A 20820-nucleotide genomic window follows, 5' to 3' on the forward strand; every position below is an offset into this window, starting at 1 on the left:
GTGTATTTGACTGAAACATAAGGATTGATTCCGATGAAATTCGCTAGCGCTTGTTGCGTCTGTCGAAAACAACCAATAGTCGTCGACGTGTTGAATGAAGATCGTGACTGCGCATTTCTAGTGGGTACTTGCCCTTCAGGTCAAAGACCTCACAGTATCAGACGTAGATTAGAGTTAATAAATACTTTCTTGACAATAGAATCGAAAGTCTTCACTACACTAGATGGATATAGAAAACCTACAAATTGAAATATATTTTTCTTCGTTTTAAAATGTCAGAATTTGTAACGAAAATCGTAAATAAAGGGCTCCTATATTCTTAGGAGAAGAAAGAACGGTTGCAATACACTCCAGACTGCCATTGATAGATAGATAATTCTTTATTGCACACAAACACATAAATTGATTCATTGAACATTGATCATCATAATGATTAGCCTTCCCTCATCGCCACCACCTACCGTACCACCACCGACACAGGAGATTTCATTTGATTTGTATAACTTTACGTTTATTAATTTATATTATACATATTACACCTATTCAATGCGATAACAAAAAAAACATTATTAATTTCACAATTCACATGGAAACAAATAATAAAGAATTGTCTTTCAGGACCCGCCTGAAGGCCAGACGTTCCTAATAAGCCTTATTCCTATAGCAACCGTAACAATAAGATAAAAGCCAATATAGCAAGTTTTTTTTATTTTTTCAGCGATTCTCTCAGTAAGTATTACGTAGAATGTCTCCATTACTATTCCTGAAAGAGTTTTCTAAATGAAGACTAGTTTTACTGCCCAAAGGGGATAACGTTTTAACGTTTATCGTCGCTTTTAGGGCTGTGTACATCAACACTTGTTTCCTTTACCTGTAAGCTGTAAGTATAATTACATAAATTCAAGTTGTATTACGAGTAAGCAATGAAAAAGTTCCAATGACATAGCACCACATTACTCCTAAAATGCAATGGAATATTGAAGTCGGTAAGTACAAAGTACATTTAATTTTAACAGCGCAACAGAATATTGCCAAAAAATGGCCTGCTTTATTTTCTAAAGAATTTAACCGATTTGCTTTTAAATTAGAGAAATCTACTTAAGTATAGATAAAGTGAAGATTCGGCGGATCAAGCTCCTCCCGATGCCTCCCGGGTTAAATCGACCTAGAATTAACTAAGGAACCACCCTGCCACGTCCAATCACACGCGCACAGTCCAATTTTAAACGTAGGTATATTCGCACAGCTAGCCTAGCACGGGGCGCACGCCACGACATGACAAAAGTTCTCTGTAGCGCGATGCAAAACTTTTGTCACGTCTTGATGTGCTCGTCTTGCACCCCGTGCTAGCCCTTCTGGTCAGGAGACCCCCGTATGAATGAGTCAAATGACCTATCTGAGACTGTTTAGTGACTGAATGCTAACTTGGCAACAGGTAACAGATGACCCTGTTTAGCTATTCTGTCAAAAATATTACCCATGAAAAGAGTTCCATTGGTTTTCGACTGGATGTCGAAGACTACAACACGCGTCCAATATTTTGGTGTTGCTGCTGGTAGCTATTCTACCTCTTCGCCTTCTACCACAGGATATGTGAAGTGATAAGTGGATATAATTGAATAAAATACCTGGAACTTATTTAGGTAGGTACTTACTGACGTTTATAGATAAGATGACACTCGCATAATTTATTCATTAGATAGCTAATAATATTTATAAATAAGTATTTATCGAGCGTCACTATGCAAGATGTGATGGAAATATTTTGAATAAATATTATCAAATACTGATAGATAGACAAAGATACATAGTGATTATTGAGATAAGTAAAATATTTAATGACAATGAATACTTAATTAATTAAGTACCTATATGTTAAAACAAAATAATCTTATCTGCTGATTTTAACAGATGGTGGAACATGCAAATAACATTAGGCACAATAAATTTAATATAGATCTACTTTAGTAAGTAAGTACAGAGGTACTTAAGTTTCTAACATAACATTATCAAAGATTATTAATCATAATGTTACCTTGCATCTATAGCTGCTTCCCATCTCTAGTAGCCTCATATTTTTCCATCACACTATTTTTAAATCAGCTTCAAAAAGCACTGCCTGAAAATCACTGAAAACAGATCCTCCTTGCACTGATATGTAGATCCACGGGATATGTTAATAAACTCTTTGGTATTGAATGTCGTGTATGTTCTTTTTTCAAAATTTCAAATCTTATTGGGTTTAGTTTTTTTGCGGTAGTGTAAGCTGCCTGGATGCTGCGGGTCGCGGCATGGGACTGGCTGACAACAGACGTAGGGGAGAGAACAGGGTGTCCACGATTATTGCAAAGTTTCAAGGTTTATTTGGCGTTCCTAGTTAGCTCGTACTTAGGGGATAACTTATTAAGATTAATTCGCGTTGTTAGTTGTTCTTGTTTCTACTGAAAGGGTTGAAAGTTTTGTTGGTGAAGTACTTAGTGCGTGAAAAATTATGAAGCTGCCAGGCGTTTCAATTCATAAAAGTACAAATTTATACAATCTTCATTTTATGAAAGAATCGTTTGCTACTCGTACGGTTTAAAAAAAAAATGAATTCATGTTTGATGTTGCATTCTTAAGACTCCTTTTTACAAACTTGTACGAGAGAAATGGGAAAATTAGAAAATTACTTATTTCAATACAAAAATATAAAAGAAATACTTACTTAATTAAAAATGAAAAATAACATATCTTTCCTTTTATTTAAAATTACGTTAATTACTGACCAATTTTTACGATTGGTACAGTAAAATGACAACTTTCTTCCACTACGTAGTTTGGTTATACTTATCTATAAGTTCTTTGAGTCATTCAACGTTATTGCCATTCATATGATTTCGCATTTTTTGTTTATTTTAATTATTGATAATTTTATTAGTATTAGCGCGAGGAAAGCTTTAAGTACATCTTATTTAATTTATATTTTTTTCGGAAGTTAACATTCATCTACAAAACATTAATAAAATTCCCTTCCATGTTTCCCTTCTGTCCCACTTACCCCTGCAGCGTGGTCCCCCTAGCAGCGCGGCGCGCAGGCGCGGCCCGGCCTCCGCAGCCCCGCGAAGGCTGCTGCCTCCAGACATTATTTATATCTCCGAGCTGACAACCCTAGAGCGAGCGTTATCGGACCATCGAGTATGCAAACTCTTTGGTTAAGATGCTGGCCAGTTGTGATGCGAAAATAAAAAGAATAAAAAGATTCTGTTTTGTTTTGTTTTTCAGATTTTCTTTAGGTTTAAAATTTAAATGCCCTTTGTCTTAACTCTTATGGGATTAAATTCATTCCTGTTTTTAGACAAATAATAAGTATTATAAAACATATTTTAATATTTAGATATACTGATTGTATCAATATTACTTGTCGCAGTCAGTGTATGTCAAAGGGGCCAGTCCTCCATTAGCTACGAAATTAGGTACGTCGTAGGCCTGCGGAGTCGCGTCGCAGTAAATTTTCAAGCTTTCTAAAACTACTTCGAGCCAGGAACAATCTTACTCGGCCTCTTTGAGTGTTACTAGAGGTCTATGGGTATGGGATTTTTGTACAATATTGGGGAATAAGTACCTGTTTAGTTTTTAGATAATCGCTATTTTAACACTCTGCGTCAAACTTGGTCTAAGTAAATTTTATTCAAAAACCGTCAAATATTTCAAAAGCTAGATAATAATGAAAGAAAGAAAGAAAGAAAAGTTATTTAATCATTCATATTATCATCATAATATATGTACTTATAATCATTCATTATATTCATGCATATAAATGCATCTACCTATTTAATATTGTGGTTAATCGATCCAAGATTAGTCTCAAACTCTCAAGAAGCGTTGCCGTTGCTTAACCTGTTGATCGTTAGTGAATAAACGGAGAAATCAGTCAAGGAACTTGTAAAAGAAAAAACTCTTGTTTACAACATTCATAGTGAACAACAAAAAACTACCTACCTAAACCCTTTTTAATGAGCTTATAATAACTACATAATAATAAATGAATATCAAAAAAATAAAGGTCACCGTTCGAACAACAACTAAAACACAGTTGGGTCGTTGGATCATAGCCCCAGGGCCTCCATTTTGTCAATCAATACCATTCAACATTTAGTTTTTTTTTAGTTAAGTACAATATAATTTAGTAGGCGAAGGATACTAAATTATATTTCGAAAAATTTATAAAAATAATGTGCTTGTTGTAGCCAAAATAAAATTCATTGCATTATTTAGTTGTTAATTTATTAACTTAAAAAATATTCTACATCTGAGTATTTAGAATTACGAGTAAGATAATAAACATGATTTTTTATTATTCTTAATACTTATGAATTCAAGTAAGTTCAATCTATTATAAAATAATTACTTAATTGAAGAAAAGACAGATTTTATAATTTGTCAATAAATTTACAATTTGTCATCAGGTTCATTTATTTAACTACATACCTAGTTAAATAAAAGTAAGTCGGTATATGGGTACTCATAACAAAACAACAGTATTAGGCAACCTAAAGCACCTGGCAACCTAAAGTGCCTGGCAACCTGAAGTACCTGGCAACCTAAAGAGCCTGGCAACCTAAAGTACCTGGCAACCTAAAGTGCCTGGCAACCTAACGTGCCTTGCAACCTTAAACATTAAAGTTTAGCTTTAAAAATATCACAACCATTCAAATACGAATCATTTAAGATCCACGTCAAATATGTAAAGTATACGTATTATCCATCCATTGGATAGCTATTCCTCGCGCATCGCAACTGCTTTGCACGAGCAGTCTACAATGAGGGGGGAAACCAGTGAGGTCCCTCCCTCACTACTGGTAGAGCCTGGTGTCCCAGCCGGCGCGCGGCACCAGGCGCAGGCGCAGGCGCTCCCGCGGCATGGTGACGATGGCGCGAGGGTCCAGCGTCAGCGACGAGCTCATGCCGGCCGCCAGCTCCACGCGGTACTTCTTCAGGATCGTGATGAGTCCCGCCATCATCTGCATCCGAGCGAACCGCATGCCTGGAACAAGGGACCAATCAAATACTCCTCATGCATGGATACTTATCATTACCTATCAACTATGGACGCATCCAACGTGGAATAGGGGGCTAGGGTACCTAGCAAGGGTGGTTTCGATCAGAAGAATGAGAAGAATTTGCATTTGATCTATTACAGACAGTGCCGCAGTAGGCACCACAGTAATTTTGATAGTCAATCAATTTTAGCTAAAAACGCTTATCAAAAAACAAAAGTAATATTATAAACAAAGATAAACCACTAACAATATAACCTTAACACCGTTACGCAACATGTTATGTTTTGTTAATATTCAAAATATCGACGGAAAAAACCAACTAAGTTTACAACTAGACTCACCGATACATATCCGGGGCCCCTCCCCGAAGGGCATGTAGGTGTACGGGAGCAGGTTGTGGCGCTCCTCGGGCGAGAACCGCTCCGGGCGGAACCGGCGCGGCTCGGGGAAGTACCGCGGGTGCAGCTGCAGGTGCAGCACGGGGATGTGCACGCGCAGGCCCCGCGGCAGGCGCAGGCCGCCGGGCAGCGAGTAGTCGTCCACCAGCTCGCGCGTCAGCACCGTCAGCACGGGGTACAGCCGCATGGTCTCGCTGATGCACTGCTCCAGGTACGGCAGCTCCGTCAGACAGTCGTAGCCCAGCTTGTTCTCTCTGGCCCGCAGGTAGCGGTCCACCTCGTCGAGCACTCTCTGCTGCGCCTCGGGGTGCTTCGCGAGCTCGTACAGCGTCAGCGAGCCGGTGTTGGCGGACGTCTCGTAGCCGGCCGCGAAGAAGGCCATGCACTGCGAGATCAGGATCTCGTCCGTCACCTCGATGCTCACCTTCTCACTGCTCGAGGTCTTCATGTTTGACATCTTGTCGCCGACTATTGTGCTGTTCCGTTTGAACTCCGAGAGCAAGTCGATGAAGTCCTGTCGCTTGGCGTCGGTCTTCATGCGTTCTTTGAACACTTCGCCTACGAATTTTCCGAAGAAGTTGGAAGCCTCGCCCGGGAAGGTTTTGAAGCCGAGTCCGTAGAATATGGCAGGCCAGATAGCACGCGTGATCCACCTGATGCTTCGCGAGTACGTGTTGCCGAAGATAGAGGCGCCAACGTCCCAGAACGGATTGCCTTTCTCGTTCTCCATGGCCCGGGTCTCGATCCCGAACACGCAGGTGCCGATGCAGTCCATGGTGAAGCGCGCCAACATGTCTCTAGCGTCTATTACATCATTCACCTCTATCTCTTTATCCAGAACCTTCTCGAATTCCTTGGAGCAGTTCACGATGAGGTAGAACATGTTCTTCATCTTGGCCGACGAGAACATCGGCGTGAGGTTCTGCCGCAGCACCCGCCAGTTGTCTCCGTACGTGAAGAACAGGCTCTGCGTCATCACCTCCTTGTGCGTGTGGTTGGAGATCTCGCGGCTGCTGAAGTAGTAGTAGTCCTTGGTGGTGATGAGCTTCAGCAGCTGCAGGTCCTGCACGAGGAGCGCGGGCTCGGTGCCGTAGAAGGCGCCCACCACGGGCTCGTCGGGGAACTGCTGCAGGATCTTGGACACCACCTCGCCCACCGTCTCCCGCAGCAGGATGTACGGCCCATAGTTGCCCAACAACGGGACTGGCTCCAGATAAGGCACATTTCTTTTCTTCCAGTAACTGTACCGCGACTTGTGAAGGAAATACAAAAGTGTAATCACCAAAATAAGCGCGGCAAATACAATGCTAAGCGCCGCCATGACTGAATGTACTGTCGTTACGTACTGCCTCAATAAAGTATTTATATTACTACCGACCATAACAATTTATCTAATGCAGAAGTGAACCAGTATTTTATGTAGATTATGAATTTGTTTGAGTTGTTAAATTGACACCATGATATGCTCACATCAGTAAAGATGTACCTACACAGAATAAATACACTTTGCTACAATAATTTTATTATTGCAGTACATAATTATTGATTAACTTACTGAATAACATAAAGTGTCAAAAGGTTATCTAAAGTTATCTTTCTTCGTGGGTTAGATTTACAATAAAAACTGTATATTATCGATATTACGGTGTACTATCCAACAGTCGTCGTATCGGTTTATCTTATTTTCTGTTATACCTTTTGGTTTTATTGATTTAAATGATGTTACGATTAATAAAATAATCCATATTTGGGCCGCAATGTGGATAATAGAAGATGTTTCTGAATTAAAAGCTTAAAGCCAATAAGTTCCAGTGGGTGATTGTTATGGTTGGTGGTGGTTTAATATGAGAAAAATCTATGAATAGTTACCTATTACTTACTATAATTTTACAATAGGTAGGTATTTCATTTTCCTTTTTTTGGCTTTTTATGAACATCTCTGTCAATTCAGAATCAGAAACGATTTATACTAATATTAAAGTTAAAGGAGTCTTATTTGGTAGTTTTGGTACAGGCATTAATTATTTATTCTCTTTCGCATGACACATTTTTCGTAAAGATCGTCAACAACCAAAAAAATTGGAAGTGAGTGAGATAGGTAATAAAGTGATAAGTAAGGTACCTACTTACCATAGATCACTTAGGTGTATACAATACACCTACTTCATTCGTGGATATCTATTTATGTAGCTTGGGTAAGCTATATTTTTTCTTCAACTGTACTAACCTTTATGGATGAGCTGTCTTTGTCTTTATTAATTACATAAGTATAAATAATATAAGTATTTAATAACTACATTTAGCATATTTAGATCAGGTAGGTTGTAAAAACTCTCCCCTGCTGTGATATTGATAAAATTCCTAATGCCAGAACATTCATCTGTAGCTTAAGAAGGGTATTCGTCACAATACTCACAATGTAACTGGCAAAAATATCATCATCATAAGCCCGTACGGTGTACGCAGCTATTGCTGTGGGGTTACCACCACCGAACATTAGCAATTACTTACTAAGCTTGTCAAATGACTGACCTTACTTTTGTGGATCTGACATATGTTTGACATAATTTGGCTTATAATACGTTTTTTGTAAAAACTATTTAGGTATGTAGTTTAAGGAAAAATATAATTTAAATGTTCAGGAACTAGGTAAGTACAGACAGAACTACTTATTTTTGTCTAATGTATTTCTTCAAAAGATCTATGAATAACTTTTGTTGTAATAAACTTGGGATATCCCGTTTTTTTATATACCGCATACAAAAATTACTTTGTGTGTGGGGAGTACATATTTTTGAATCAGAATGAAGAGCTAAGTGACGTAATGTCGAATGTGCATCTACGAAAGATTGTGATCTAAGAATGATTCATTAGTCTGTCCCCTAAATAAATTAAACTACCTACCTGTGTCTGACCACACACACTACAACTACGTGTTAACAAATAAATAAATTCTGATTTATCGGCGCACAGTATACATTGTATGTGTAGGGAAGCTTTTGCAATGCCATCTGTCCAAAATCGTTGGAACGTTTTCATGAGATCTATAGTTCCATTTGTAACTTCCACGTAGCGAGGATAGATGTCACCACAATATTATTAACATAAAACACTAATCTCACGATATTGTCTCCGTCCCGTAGTATCTATCTGATATAATACTTATCAAAAATGAATAAATAAACACTTTAATAACGATTAGAAACGAAGTGGATGAGACAATCGAACACATTCTGTTAGCGTGCTAAAAACAGTCTCTAGGAACGACTCTTAACATTATCAACACTTCAGTTTTAAAATATCACCTACCTTAGCTGTTAGCATACCCAGGATTACCTTCAAGAATAAAATAGAATATGAAAATCGGTAAACATACATTCACGTACCGAGCCGAGTTGGGTAGCTGATGTGTGCTGAATTGCTGATATCAATCAACGAAGACAGTTTCCAAAATATAATAACACTGGTTCACTTCTGCATAGCAGCGTTCAGTAATTACTTAAGTAGGATAAGTATGTAGCAATATAAATACTTTATTAAGACCGAACCTAACATCAGATATACGCAGTCATGGCTGCACTCAGCATCGTGTTTGCCGCGCTCATTCTAGTGATAACCATATTATATTTTCTGTCAAAGTGGCGGTACAGTTATTGGAAGAAAAGAAATGTGCCTTATCTGGAGCCCACTCCCTTGCTGGGCAACTATGGGCAGTACATCCTGCTGCGGGAGACGGTGGGCGAGGTGGTGTCCAAGATCCTGCAGCAGTTCCCCGACGAGCCCGTGGTGGGCGCCTTCTACGGCACCGAGCCCGCGCTCATCGTGCAGGACCTGCAGCTGCTGAAGCTCATCACCACCAAGGACTACTACTACTTCAGCAGCCGCGAGATCTCCAACCACACGCACAAGGAGGTGATGACGCAGAGCCTGTTCTTCACCTACGGAGACAACTGGCGGGTGCTGCGGCAGAACCTCACGCCGATGTTCTCGTCCGCCAAGATGAAGAACATGTTCTACCTCATCGTCAACTGCTCGAAAGAATTCGAGAGTTTATTGGATAAAGAGATAAAGGTGAATGATGTGGTGGACGCCAGGAACCTGATGGCGCGCTTCACCATGGACTGCATCGGCACCTGCGTGTTCGGGATTGAGACGAGGGCCATGATAAACGAGAAAGACAACCCTTTCTGGGACGTTGGCGCCTCCATCCTCGGCAACACGTACTCGCGTGGTCTCAGGTGGATATTGCGCGCGATATGGCCCGCCATATTCTACGGACTTGGCTTCAAGACATTTCCGGACTCGGCTGTCAACTTCTTCAACAAGTTCGTGGGTGCAGTGTTCAAGGAACGCATGAAGACCGACGCTAAGCGACAGGACTTCATCGACTTGCTCTCGGAGTTCAAAAGAAATAGTACAATAGTCGGCGACAAGATGTCAAACATGAAGACCTCGAGCAGTGAGAAGGTGAGCATCGAGGTGACGGACGAGATCCTGATCTCGCAGTGCATGGCCTTCTTCGCGGCCGGCTACGAGACGTCCGCCAACACCGGCTCGCTGACGCTGTACGAGCTCGCGAAGCACCCCGAGGCGCAGCAGAGAGTGCTCGACGAGGTGGACCGCTACCTGCGGGCCAGAGAGAACAAGCTGGGCTACGACTGTCTGACGGAGCTGCCGTACCTGGAGCAGTGCATCAGCGAGACCATGCGGCTGTACCCCGTGCTGACGGTGCTGACGCGCGAGCTGGTGGACGACTACTCGCTGCCCGGCGGCCTGCGCCTGCCACGGGGCCTGCGCGTGCACATCCCCGTGCTGCACCTGCAGCTGCACCCGCGGTACTTCCCCGAGCCGCGCCGGTTCCGCCCGGAGCGGTTCTCGCCCGAGGAGCGCCACAACCTGCTCCCGTACACCTACATGCCCTTCGGGGAGGGGCCCCGGATATGCATCGGTGAGTCTATTTGTAAACTTAGTTGGTTTTTGCCGTGTCTAGTCTATTGATTAGCAACAAAATTATGTTGCGTAACGGTGCTAATATTATTAATCATTTATTTATCTTTGTTTACTGTCCTGATAAGAGTTTGTTTTAATTTACTGTAGGCATTGTTTTTCCAAACATAATTTTTGATATCCCGGTTAGAGATATAGTTCATTTAAAAATCCGACTAGAGGGCACTATCACCGGCTTTGGTATTTCTTTCAGTGTTTCGGTTTCACTATGATCATAACTGCATAAAGCATTGGTCTTATTTAAATAATCAAATACAAATTCCCCGTCATTGCTCCCTATTCCACCATGGAAGCATCCGTAGTATATAAATGCATTAGAAATGTTTGAACGGTCCCTTGTTCCAGGCATGCGGTTCGCTCGGATGCAGATGATGGCGGGGCTCATCACGATCCTGAAGAAGTACCGCGTGGAGCTGGCGGCCGGCATGAGCTCGTCTCTGACGCTGGACCCTCGCGCCATCGTCACCATGCCGCGGGAGCGCCTGCGCCTGCGCCTGGTGCCGCGCGCCGGCTGGGACACCAGGCTCTACCAGTAGACCCTCGCGCCATCGTCACCAGGCTCTACCAGTAGACCCTTGCACCATCGTCACCAGGCTCTACCAGTAGACCCTCGCGCCATCGTCACCAGGCTCTACCAGTAGACCCTCGCGCCATCGTCACCAGGCTCTAACAGTAGACCCTCGCGCCATCGTCACCAGGCTCTAACAGTAGACCCTCGCGCCATCGTCACCAGGCTCTACCAGTAGACCCTCGCGCCATCTTCACCATGGGACACCAGGCTCTACCAGTAGACCCTCACGCCATCGTCACCATACCGTGGGAGCATTTTTTTCAAGCCCTTGTTAAAGCAAGGGTCCTCCGGACAAGACACTAGGAAATGAAGTCCGGGCCACCCCATACCAACATAAGACGACCGGGTACCTTACCCTAGTTTTCAAGTCCTTCCAGTGATCTCTAACTGGAAGGACTTGAAAACTACCACAGTATCGAGAGTAGGATCACATTTTTTTACCATTAGTTCTTTAGAGGCGTAGTGTATCAAAATTGCTAAATGGCCATTATTTAATTGCATTTTGATGTGATGTGCCCATTGCAGGTTTAAAGCTTGAGCTCTTGATGAGAAACAACAAGTCTTCATCATCGTCATCACCAATATGTTACACCAAACATTTAAATGCATATAAGTAAATATTTTTTTGTTTGTAGTACCTAATAAATAATTTCGTTCAGTAAATAAAGTGCTGATCAAAAATGCATATTCAAATATTTTGCAATAAGGTAATATTCGACGAGGTCTGTCTAAAATATTACTTGGACGGAACCTAATATTTGATAGTGGTTGTGATTTTAATGATTACCTAGGATACTTACCTAATAGTGATGATAGTTAAATAATACTTTAAAGTTATTTGTAAGTATTTTTAATTTACGTAAAAGTTATTTTGCCAGTTATATTATTTAAGAATGAGATATAGTATAGTTAGATAAGTACCTAGTTGCTTAGGTAGTTTTGCGAACACTGTTGTATTACGTAGTGGTTGGATTTTTTATTTAATAAATGTGTGATATTATATTAGTAGTAGCATAGCATAGACCAAAAACACCATGGTATCATCATTCTTCTAGCATCGAAGTAGCTAAACTAGAACTAGAATATGCATGTAAACTTTGTTGGATAAGTGAGTAAATACATAAAAATAAATAACAAATTCTTTTATTTGCCAATTGTTAGGGTAGGTAAGTACCTAAGTATACCCCTTTTCATATTTTCATAGAACAAACTGTCATTACGATGGTCGAATTATGATTTTCTGCTTCGAGTATCACGATGACACTTGCAAGCTGTCAATTTTTTCTATGAATATTGTAATCAATAAGTAATCAATATATTTTCGAATCATAAAATATGCATTAGGCGATATTCCATTAGCCGTAAGGCCCGAGAGAGCTAAAGTGTATGAAGGTGTACCTATGTCTCGGTCATTTTTCATACATAAATGTTTGCTAGTACCGCCGCCGCCAGGTTGAGTCTGTGCCGCAAATTAACTATGGAAAAAAGCCTATTCACATATTTTGGAAAATAATTTCCATACAGCCATAGCCACTTAGCCACCATGAAAATATGTTGTCACATACGGTGACGCACCGGCTATTTCGTCCTATCTCGTCAAGAGAAAGTATGTAGATCCCCTGTATGTTAAATCTAAAATCTGACTTAGGCCCGGGTCTCCTATTTAGGCCTTGGTCTCCTATTTACGCCGTAGGTCGCGTCCAGCGTCACGCCGTAGGCCGCGTCACGATGCTCACTATAGAAATGTACTGATGCGGTCTCCCTCACACGCCGACGTTTGGCGCGTAGATGTATGAGCATCGCGACGCGGCCTACGGCAGTGACACTTGACGCGACCTACGGAGTAAATAGGAGACCCCGGCCTTAGGCCTCGGTCTCCTATTTACGCCGTAGGTCGCGTCCAGCGTCACGCCGTAGGCCGCGTCACGATGCTCACTATAGAAATGTACTGATGCGGTCTCCCTCACACGCCGACGTTGGCGCGTAGACGCCGTAGGTAGGCCATAGGACGTTGACAGAAACGTTTACGCCAAAGTCGGACGCCGCATATAGCATAAAATAGGAGACCCAGGCCTTACTCCGTAGGTCGCGTCAAGTGTCACCGCCGTAGGCCACGTCACGATACTCATAACATCTACGCGCCAACGTCGGCGTGTGAGGGAGACCGCGTCAGTACATTTCTATAGTGAGCATTGTGACGCGGCCTACGGCGTGACGCTGGACGCGAACTACGGCGTAAATAGGAGACCAAGGCCTTACTACGAGTAGGTTGCAATAGCGTTAAAAAACAAAATTATAAATACCTAAGTACCTACCTAGGCTCTGTAAGCGCTATGTCATTAGGATTTATTTTTGTTTGGTAGTTTTTGTTCTTCTATGCGGAATCTCACAGCACTCGGACCACTTTGTAAACGACGCGACGCAAATTGCACCATTATCAATATGTACAGAAGTGTGTTGTTATCTTAAACACTCTAATTAAATTGGTAGTTTATACCCACTTATATTCCCACTTATGACTAGGAAAATGAGTACTGTCATCCCAGCTGGCAGTTTTTGCGGATGTTTTTTGTTTTCTACAAATTAAACCTACTTAGTTACCTACTACCTACTTATTTATACATACTGCGTACATGATGCACGATATTGTTTTGTTAAACACTTAAATTAATAAAAAATATAAGTAAGTACTTATTTAACTATAAATAAGTAAGTAGCTAGATGATATATTACAATCCATCGATTTACACATTATACCTTCTTCTATAATGTAAAGTAAAATTAGTTCAATGATCGTACCTACAGTAAACTGAAAGCTTCCAAACTAAGTAAGCCGGTCAGAGAACAGAATTCACAATGTTTTTATTAAGTATATAATTATTTTGACAGAGTTAGCACCTATAATATCTTATCGGCCTAGCAATAAAATAATTATTATGCTATCATGATGAATAGACCAATATATTAGTGACATGAAACATACGACAAAGGATTTTATTAAGTACATACCTTTGATACAATTATCACTTCTAACTAATCAAATCCGTCTGATGAACAAAAAATAACCCATCAGGTAAGTATCTAGGTATTTAAATACAATATGGACTATGAATCAAAAACGGGCAGATTTGTTTATTGAGAATGAGTCGGTGATAACAACAAGGATAAGATTGATTATTTCTAATTTAAAAGGTAAATGTTACTTTAATTTGGCTCAGTAACTCGCGCGCGCGCCCTCAGCCATGTTGTATGTCGTGGCGCTCCTGGCCGTGGCCCTCGCGGCGTTGTACTACTGGTCCATCAGCAAGTACGACTACTGGAAGAAGAAGAATATCAAGTACCCCGAGCCGACGGCATTGTTCGGAAACTACCGCGAGTATCTCCTGCAGAGGCACGACCTCGGCGAGGTCACGCAGGGCATTTGCAAGCAGTTTCCGGACGAGCCGCTCATCGGCGCCTACTACGGAACCCAGCCCGTCGCCATCGTGCAGGAGCCCGAGCTGCTCAAGCTGATCCTCGCCAAGGACTTCTACCACTTCAGCGGCAGAGAGGTCTCCGACCACACCCACAAGGAGATCTTGACCAGGAACATGTTCTTCACGAGCGGAGACAACTGGAGGGTGCTGCGACAGAACCTCACACCGCTTTTCTCCTCAGCCAAGATGAAGAGCATGTTTCATTTGATAGAAAAGTGTTCGCGCGACTTCGAAAAGTGTTTGGAGGAAGAGTGTGCGATGAGTGACGCGGTAGAAGTGCGGACGCTGATGGCTCGCTTTACCATGGACTGCATCGGCGCCTGCGCGTTCGGTCTCAACACGGACGTGCTGCAAAAGAACTCCGAGAGCAATCCATTCAGGCAGATCGGTGAAAAAATATTCGAGGTGTCGACAGTCAGAGGCTTTCTTACCGCTTTCAGATCAATACTGCCGACTGCATTCTATGCCGTAGGTCTGAAGGTATTCCCGATAAGAATCTTCAACTTCTTCCAGACAGTACTGATGTCTGTGATCAGGGAGCGCAGCCTACAGGAATCTTCTCGTCAAGACTTTGTGGACATGATCCTGGCTTTGAAGAAGGAGAAGTATATTACTGGTGACAGTCTGAAGAATATGAAAGATGGGTCAGAAAAGTTGCAGATAAAAGTGGACGATGAGTTTCTGGTGGCGCAGTGCGTGATGTTCTTCGCGGCTGGGTTCGAGACTTCTTCGACCACGACCTCGTTCACCCTGCTGGAGCTGGCGAAGCACCCCGAGCACCAGCAGCGGGTCATCGACGAGGTGGACGCCTACCTGGCCTCGCGCGGGGAGGTGCAGTACGACTGCACCACCGAGCTACCCTTCCTCGAGAGCTGCATAGCTGAAGCCCTCCGCCTGTACCCCACGCTGGCAGTCATAACTCGTGACGTCACCGAAGACTACACATTCCCCAATGGCTTGAAACTCGAGAAGGGCCTCCGTGTCCACATTCCTCTGAGACATATTCAAAGGAATCCGAAGTATTTCTCGAATCCCGATGAGTTCCTGCCAGACCGGTTCTCCCCGGAAGAGAAGAAGAAGATCGCACCCTACACTTACTTCCCATTCGGCGAGGGACCTAGGATATGCATAGGTAATTGAGACAGTTACTTGATTTGTTTGTTTCTGTAGATTCTGTTTGTTATATGAAGGAGCTATAAATTGGTCCCTGATCAGCCTTCTGTCATACCAGCAGTGTTCTTTCAACTTACCTCAAGACATTGTATCTTAACAGTAAACTTCCCTCATTCATATCGTGGCATCCATACCGAATAACCTCAAACCTAACAACAATTCCTTTGCCTCCTTCCAGGAATGCGGTTCGCAAAAATGCAGCTTATGGCGGGGCTGGTCACTCTGTTCAAGAGCTACCGCGTGGAGCTCTCACCCTCCATGCCTAAAGAGACCTCGTACTACGCCACCGCCATGGTCACCCAGCTCAAGAGCGGCATCCAGCTGAGACTGGTTCCAAGAGAAGACGGCGGACAGAAATTCAAGAGCAACTAGGACAGGATCAACATCACGACCCATCACGTCCCCGCTTGGGCACGGGTCTCCTTTAGAAGGGTTATAGGCCTATTAGAACAGGATGACTCGCAGAAAATATATTTTTGTACCTAGATGATGTTGTGGTATCGGATGGGCCTGATAATGTTGTTTTTAGAAATTTGTTAAGTGCCTATTTATAAGTAGTTATCTCTAAATAAAAACGGCCTCGCGCTGTTGTTAGTTACAATAATTACAAATCATTATGTGGATGTGTAGATAGTGCCATTATAAGTTGAATTTAATGTGTAAATATAGATAACGTATGCTGTATAATTGTTTACTCATATTTTCGCGACATGCATGATATAGCTACTAACTTATCCGACGAGATGACATCTGACCTCAGTATACTCAAGCAAAGATTTATATGTTTTATCAGTATTATCAGCCGTCTTCAATTCAGATAATGATGACCATGCCTTGATCCTGAAACATTGTTTAATTTCCAGTTTTTATATTTTAAACAGAAGTATGTCCTTACCTACAAATAAATCAATTTCAATAAAAGTGATTAGAATAATCAAGACTTATTGATTTTAATTTTTTTTCTGCTCACGACTGGAACAGATGCTTTTCATTTGTGGCAATTATTGGCAATATGGGGATGGTTGCAATTATTGGAGCTAAACTGAGAGCTATTTAGATATTTAGATCTGAGAACATTATAAAAACTGTCAGAGACAATCTAACCAAGGCCATCCCGTATAAGATTAAGTATGTACTTACACGTCCAGCGGTAAGTGATTGTAATAGCGCAAAAAGCTTCATGAAGGTACAATAATATGTCAACAATCAACAACTGATAATGATAACTGGGTATTAGCTACATCTATAGAAATACTTATCTACTTAACGAGTCTTTATAAAATGACCATAATTACAATTTGCGTCAGTCATCCTCCCGCGCGGCCGCAGACATGTTGTATGCTGCTGCTCTGATCGTGGTGGCGCTGGCGGCGCTGTACTGGTGGTCCACCAGCAAGTTCGACTACTGGAGCCGGCGGGGGGTGAAGTTCCCGCGGCCGGCGCCGCTGCTGGGCAACTACGGCGCCTACCTGCTGCAGCGCCGCAACCTCGGCGAGGTGACGCGCGCCATCTGCCGGCAGTTCCCGGACGAGCCGCTCGTGGGCGCCTTCTACGGGCCGCACCCCGTCGCCGTGGTGCAGGACCCCGCGCTGCTCAAGCTCATCACCACCAAGGACTTCTACTACTTCAACGGCCGCGAGGTCTCCGAGCACACGCACAAGGAAACCTTGACCAGAAACTTATTCTTTACGTACGGAGACAAATGGAAGGTGCTCAGACAAAACCTCACGCCACTCTTCTCTTCGGCCAAGATGAAGAACATGTTCCCTTTGATAGAAAGTTGTACACGTGACCTCGAAAAGCTGTTGGATGAACAGAGTAAAACGAATAAAAACGGAGTGGACATCAGGTCGGTGATCTCCCGGTTCACCATGGACTGCATCGGCGCCTGCGCGTTCGGGATCAACACTGGAGTCATGCAGAAAGACTCCGAAGTAAACCCTTTCAGACAAATCGGTGATAAGATTTTCGAAGTTTCAGTATTGAGAGGCTTTTTCACTGCTTTCAGGTCGATATGGCCGTCCCTGTTCTATGCTTTAAGACTCTCTATGTTTCCGCCACAAATACCTGCGTTCTTCCACTCAGTATTGATGACTGTATTCAAGGAGCGCAGCCTAACGGCGTCTTCCCGGCAAGACTTTGTAGACATGATCCTGGCTCTGAAGAAGAGCAACTACATAACCGGTGACAGCGTGAACAACATGAAAGGTGGAAATGACAAACTGCAGATAAAGGTAGACGATGAGTTTCTGGTGGCGCAGTGTGTTCTGTTCTTCGCGGCTGGCTTCGAGACATCTTCTACCACATCTTCGTTTACCCTGTTCGAGCTGGCGAAGCAGCCCGAGCTGCAGCAGCGGGTCATCGACGAGGTAGACGCCTACATGTCGACGCGCAGTGAAGTTGGCTACGACTGTACGACGGAACTTCCATTCCTGGAGCAGTGCATAGAGGAGACTCTGCGACTGTACCCTGTGCTTCCGGTGGTGACTCGTGAGGTGGTGGAAGACTACACGCTCCCCAGCGGCCTGACCCTGGAGAAGGGGCTCCGAGTTCACATCCCCATGACGCACCTGCATCGCAACCCCAAGTACTTCCCAGACCCTGATGAGTACAACCCTGATCGGTTTTCGCCGGAGAACAAGAAGAATATTGTGCCGTTTACGTACTTCCCGTTCGGTGAAGGACCCAGAATATGTATAGGTGAGTGGTCCAGATTATTGTTTATGTTCTGTATGATTACTTACCTTATAGTTATAAGGGCTATCCATATATCTATTCAATTCAACTTTACTGCCAGTAATAATTTCTAGAGAGTTAGAACAATCTAATTGTCACAATATTGTAGATGAATTAATTATATCTTGGTAATGCGATTATTAAAAGTAGACCGTCCTATGCCTCCACTGGCCTTAAATACATAGATAGTAGGAGGTACCTGTCTCCTGCCAACTTTATATAGCAAAGTTTCTATCTACTAACCAACCTGACCATTGCAAAACCCTGCACAAAGTAGGCGAAACTCCACCAGCGGTGACAAAACCTGAACCCAATTTCCTCTCCTTCCAGGAATGCGGTTCGCCAAGATGCAGATGATGGCGGGTCTGGTGACCCTGTTCAAGAGCTACCGAGTGGAGCTGGCGCCCGACATGCCCACGGAGGTGTCGTACTCCTCCACGGCCATGGTCACCCAGTTCACCACCGGCATCAAGCTGATACTGGTGCCTCGTGTGAAGACCGCTAATTAGATGGGTCTAAAGGCGGCGACTGACCAGAAGGGTTACTCTATATTGAGGAAAAACGAATGAACGAGAGCTGTCGTGCAATCGGCACGTTAAATACAACGAGATAGTGTCGTGGCTCGCGCAGCAGCGCTCCAAAACTTAGTTTTTGGTCATATAGAGTGACCCCCCTGACATGTGAATATTCTGCGTAAGTTAACGTAACATTGCGTATGTTGGTCCGTCGTTGCCGATTTGTAGAAAAATATTTTAATGTAAGTTTTAGTTTTGTATAACTATGTAAGGAAATAATAAAATAAGATTTTCATATTATGTAATAGATAAGAATATAATAGAATAAAAGTACCTTAATAAGTAAGTAGTTACTTTCATACTATTTTTTTTTTCACTAAATAATCTATTACGTAGGGCATAGAAGATTATGTAAATTACACACTATCATAGACAGAAACTTAGAAACAAAGGCTGTGATTAAATTGATTAGTTCTAATCGCAATGTGTTATATATTATTGTCCTAGCTACTGATAGATACAAGCCTTATCTACGCATTCCTAGCCAAATTAAAGAAAACAATGATTAAGTATCTATTTATTGGTAGGTATATATAATAGATAATAAGGTACTTACTTATTTAAATTTATGATGGGATTCGATTGAAGCTCACACAAATATAAATAAAATATTAAGGTAGGTACTCAGATTATCTGATAATTTTGTATCTAGCCTAGCACAGTATCGAAGGCTTACGAAGGTAGGCATAATAATAGTTTATTTATTTACTACAATGGGTATGGGTTTCTTAATAGTGTCATAAAGTCATCATAATATATCATCAATCTCATTTTGTGGATTTATGAAGACCTGTATCTATTCGACTATATTAGTCAAAAAAAATACTATACTGCAGTGTCCGCTAAAGGCAATCTTTTACAGTTATCTATGTAAAAAATCTCCACTACGGAGATAATCTCAAGCATCGAGATAAATCTCTGTTAAAAATAATCTCCGCGGCCGTCACGGCATCAGATCGGTTCAGATCCGGCTCGAAAGACCAATGTGCGGGTCGCTACTTTACTTTGATGTAATTGATAAAATGATAGTCCGGTTAAAGTTTAACACTATTTATTTATACCGAAAATACCTACTATGATATTATGATAATTCTAATGATTTGATGTGAATGCACCCGATTTGTATGATTGCTATAAAGTACACTGATTTGTGCCGCGCGTGTAAGTAGGCGCCGCTACGTCACAGTGACGCCGACAGAGGGTGTTCGGTGACACACAGTGGCCTACGGTATCTCAAGCATCGAGATAAATTTCTGTTAGAAATAATCTCCTCTTTAGAAAGGTATATATATCGCAACTCAATCGACCGGCCGTCACGGCATCAGATAGAAACGGATGGGTCATTTTCTGCACAACTTTTGTCCTACGACTTATGTTAGTTCGCAAAAAAAAAATTATACCTTCTTACTTATTTTATTACTGCAATCAGCATTGACTTATGAGCAATCAGGTTCTATTTTTATTTTACTAAATGTAGGTCACCGATTGTCGGTCGTGTGCAGGCACCCTTATGGTAAGCGCGCACCTTTCGGCATCGTACACAACGGACATTCCGTATTATTAAATCATTATGACGACCGAATGGCGTAGTGCTTAGTGACCCTGACTACTGAGCCTATGGTCCCGGGTTCGATTCCCGGCTGGGGCAGATATATTGTTTAAACACAGATATTTGTTCTCAGGTCTTGGATGTGCCCGTAAAATGGCAATAGGCCCGCCCCCTATTACTAACATAACACTCTGGCGAAAAGTGGGTGCAGCAATGCACCTCTGCCTACCCCGCAAGGGAGTACATTAGTACAAGGCGTGAGTGCGTGTGTGTTTTTAAATCATTATAAGGACAAA

The 20820-nt window shown here is 42.4% G+C and overlaps 4 protein-coding genes across 7 annotated transcripts in view; 2 read left to right on the plus strand and 2 right to left on the minus strand.

Annotated features, from left to right (window-relative positions):
* The window catches only part of LOC119693880, a 42316-nt gene extending 39785 nt beyond the window's left edge, over positions 1-2531 (minus strand). Inside the window, exon 1 of the mRNA XM_048626444.1 lies at positions 2036-2531. The gene's annotated coding sequence lies outside the window, so the exon portion shown is untranslated. The remainder of the gene's footprint in view (positions 1-2035) is intronic.
* A 2280-nt stretch (positions 2532-4811) lies between these two features.
* On the minus strand, positions 4812-6842 carry LOC119693815 (cytochrome P450 6B4). The gene is made up of 2 exons (XM_038118470.2): positions 5381-6842; positions 4812-5023 (listed from the first exon to the last, which is right to left on the minus strand). Exons 1-2 carry the CDS (start codon positions 6816-6818, stop codon positions 4833-4835), a joined length of 1629 nt encoding a protein of 542 aa, XP_037974398.2. The 5' UTR covers positions 6819-6842; the 3' UTR covers positions 4812-4832.
* Positions 6843-8967: 2125 nt separating this feature from the next.
* On the plus strand, positions 8968-11233 carry LOC105386494 (cytochrome P450 6B6). 2 transcript variants are annotated; one of them, XM_048626423.1, is made up of 3 exons: positions 8968-10385; positions 10790-10967; positions 11038-11233. In XM_048626423.1, the coding sequence occupies exons 1-3, from the start codon at positions 9008-9010 to the stop codon at positions 11048-11050; spliced, it is 1569 nt and encodes a 522-aa protein (XP_048482380.1). In that variant the 5' UTR covers positions 8968-9007; the 3' UTR covers positions 11051-11233. The 2 variants fall into 2 exon arrangements, with proteins under 2 accessions (XP_048482380.1, XP_037974399.2); XM_038118471.2 differs by lacking the exon at positions 11038-11233 and having other exon boundaries at positions 8970-10385; positions 10790-10992.
* Positions 11234-14162: 2929 nt separating this feature from the next.
* Positions 14163-18968, plus strand: LOC105386477 (cytochrome P450 6B6). 3 transcript variants are annotated; one of them, XM_011567276.3, is made up of 2 exons: positions 14163-15623; positions 15843-16064. In XM_011567276.3, exons 1-2 carry the CDS (start codon positions 14258-14260, stop codon positions 16034-16036), a joined length of 1560 nt encoding a protein of 519 aa, XP_011565578.3. In that variant the 5' UTR covers positions 14163-14257; the 3' UTR covers positions 16037-16064. The 3 variants fall into 3 exon arrangements, with proteins under 3 accessions (XP_011565578.3, XP_048482381.1, XP_011555342.3); XM_048626424.1 differs by lacking the exon at positions 15843-16064 and adding an exon at positions 18731-18968 and having other exon boundaries at positions 14171-15623; XM_011557040.3 differs by lacking the exons at positions 14163-15623; positions 15843-16064 and adding exons at positions 16952-18364; positions 18731-18961.
* The last annotated feature ends 1852 nt before the right edge of the window (positions 18969-20820 follow it).

The sequence above is a fragment of the Plutella xylostella genome, chromosome 16, assembly GCF_932276165.1.
Source record: "Plutella xylostella chromosome 16, ilPluXylo3.1, whole genome shotgun sequence".
Classification (NCBI taxonomy): domain Eukaryota; kingdom Metazoa; phylum Arthropoda; class Insecta; order Lepidoptera; family Plutellidae; genus Plutella; species Plutella xylostella.